The 1,592-nt window shown below is 42.1% G+C and overlaps 1 protein-coding gene across 1 annotated transcript in view; it reads left to right on the top strand.

Annotated features, from left to right (window-relative positions):
• LOC134194137 (putative ferric-chelate reductase 1) overlaps positions 1 to 650 on the top strand; it is a 1,306-nt gene extending 656 nt beyond the window's left edge. The window contains exons 4-7 of the mRNA XM_062663046.1: positions 13 to 95; positions 161 to 250; positions 334 to 369; positions 445 to 650. Of these exons, the coding sequence (XP_062519030.1) occupies positions 13 to 95; positions 161 to 250; positions 334 to 369; positions 445 to 581 (346 nt within the window). The 3' untranslated portion in view covers positions 582 to 650. The remainder of the gene's footprint in view (positions 1 to 12; positions 96 to 160; positions 251 to 333; positions 370 to 444) is intronic.
• The last annotated feature ends 942 nt before the right edge of the window (positions 651 to 1,592 follow it).

The raw sequence follows: 1,592 nt of genomic DNA on the forward strand, positions 1-1,592 counted from the left end.
CTGTTTCACTAGCTGCACAGTCGTGGAGCACAAAGACACTTATTGGTTGAAAGTTCCGTCTTCTTACTTCACGTCTGCAAATAACAAAACAGACAGTAACATCACCACCCGGAATAAATTAAACGAAATCAACAGCATTAAGCGTCGCACTTTTGTCTAGATTGTGTGCACGGGCAGTGCGTGGAACTCAAAGGATCGACCTCACGCTGCATGTGTGAAGCAGGATACGCTGGTCCAACGTGCGAATCCGGTAACTGCATGTGACTGCATATTAATTAATTAATTAACACGTGCACAACTGAACGTTCCCGTTTTCGTGCATTTCGTTCTAAGTTCGCACAGATGCAAGCCCATCACTACCGAGACACGGTAAGACAAATGACAAATGAGACTCTAATAAATGTCGCTTTAGGTATCTACTAGAGTAATGTGTTGACCTTACAGATACATGCAACGAGTTTATGAAAGAATGGGCTGCCAAACTTGATGAATGGAAAGCGTTCTTTGACAAATACCAGAAGATGTTCGGAAATAATTCGTCGCCTACGAACAGCACTATCCATGATGACGATTCTATGTGATGTTGATGCTTGTCATGACGAGTAGCCTGAGCAGAGGCTGAACTCATACGTCTTACCATGACGACCATGTTGTGTTTATGTAATTGATTGCACGTGAAAATGTTTGCTTGGTGATTGCACTCTGACTGTGTACGTACGACTGCTGGCAGCTTGTTCATGATTAATGATTGATCAGTATTGGGATGCAAAATGGTGTACGTTGTGAAATCGCTTGTCTCGCTGTTGAAGAACTCGCATGCATAATAAGGAAAAACGAGCTGTCGTGCAAAATCTTGAATTTAGACATCAGAACCTTATAAGTATGCATATATTGTAAGATTGTTAGAATGTAAAAATTGCTCTAGATAACAAAAGTTCTATTGGCATATCGTACTAAAATAAGTTTAGATGGGCAATTGCGTTAGTCAACTTACAATTAATTATAAGCAATTGTGACTAGAGAAGGTTTGTTTGCTTATACATTAGAATTAATTTCAATGAATAGTAATTGAGCATGATTTTGACACACACACACACACACACACACACACACACACACACACACACACACACACACACACACACACACACACACACACACACACACACATCTCGGATGTTCACGGCCGCGTCTCAAATTTGAACTTGGTTCGTTCTTGCTACTGAATCTCCACAGTGTGATGAGTAGTCGTTGTATTGCTTAACCGTGGTCACAGTTAACGTTGGGAGGAGGTGATGACGGCAACGAAAATGACTCTCACGATGATGACCGTTGCCGTTCAGCGTCGACGTCTCTTCCTGGATCTACTTCTTGCTCTGTTTCTTGTCCCCTCTGCGCCATCGTTTTCAAAACAAATCTTCACCGTGGCATTATCTGAATACGGAATATATCTAAAGACTCTTTGTCTCTTCCTCGTTCTTGGAAGAGCGTAGGCGCTAGGTCTGTTCTAGATGTGTGTTTGTGTTTGCCAGTAAGTGGAAATTTTGTCGTTGGACTGAAGGTGCAGGCAGGCCATGGTGTAGAGGTTTGAT

This window comes from Corticium candelabrum, chromosome 18 (genome assembly GCF_963422355.1).
Source record: "Corticium candelabrum chromosome 18, ooCorCand1.1, whole genome shotgun sequence".
NCBI classification, from domain to species: domain Eukaryota; kingdom Metazoa; phylum Porifera; class Homoscleromorpha; order Homosclerophorida; family Plakinidae; genus Corticium; species Corticium candelabrum.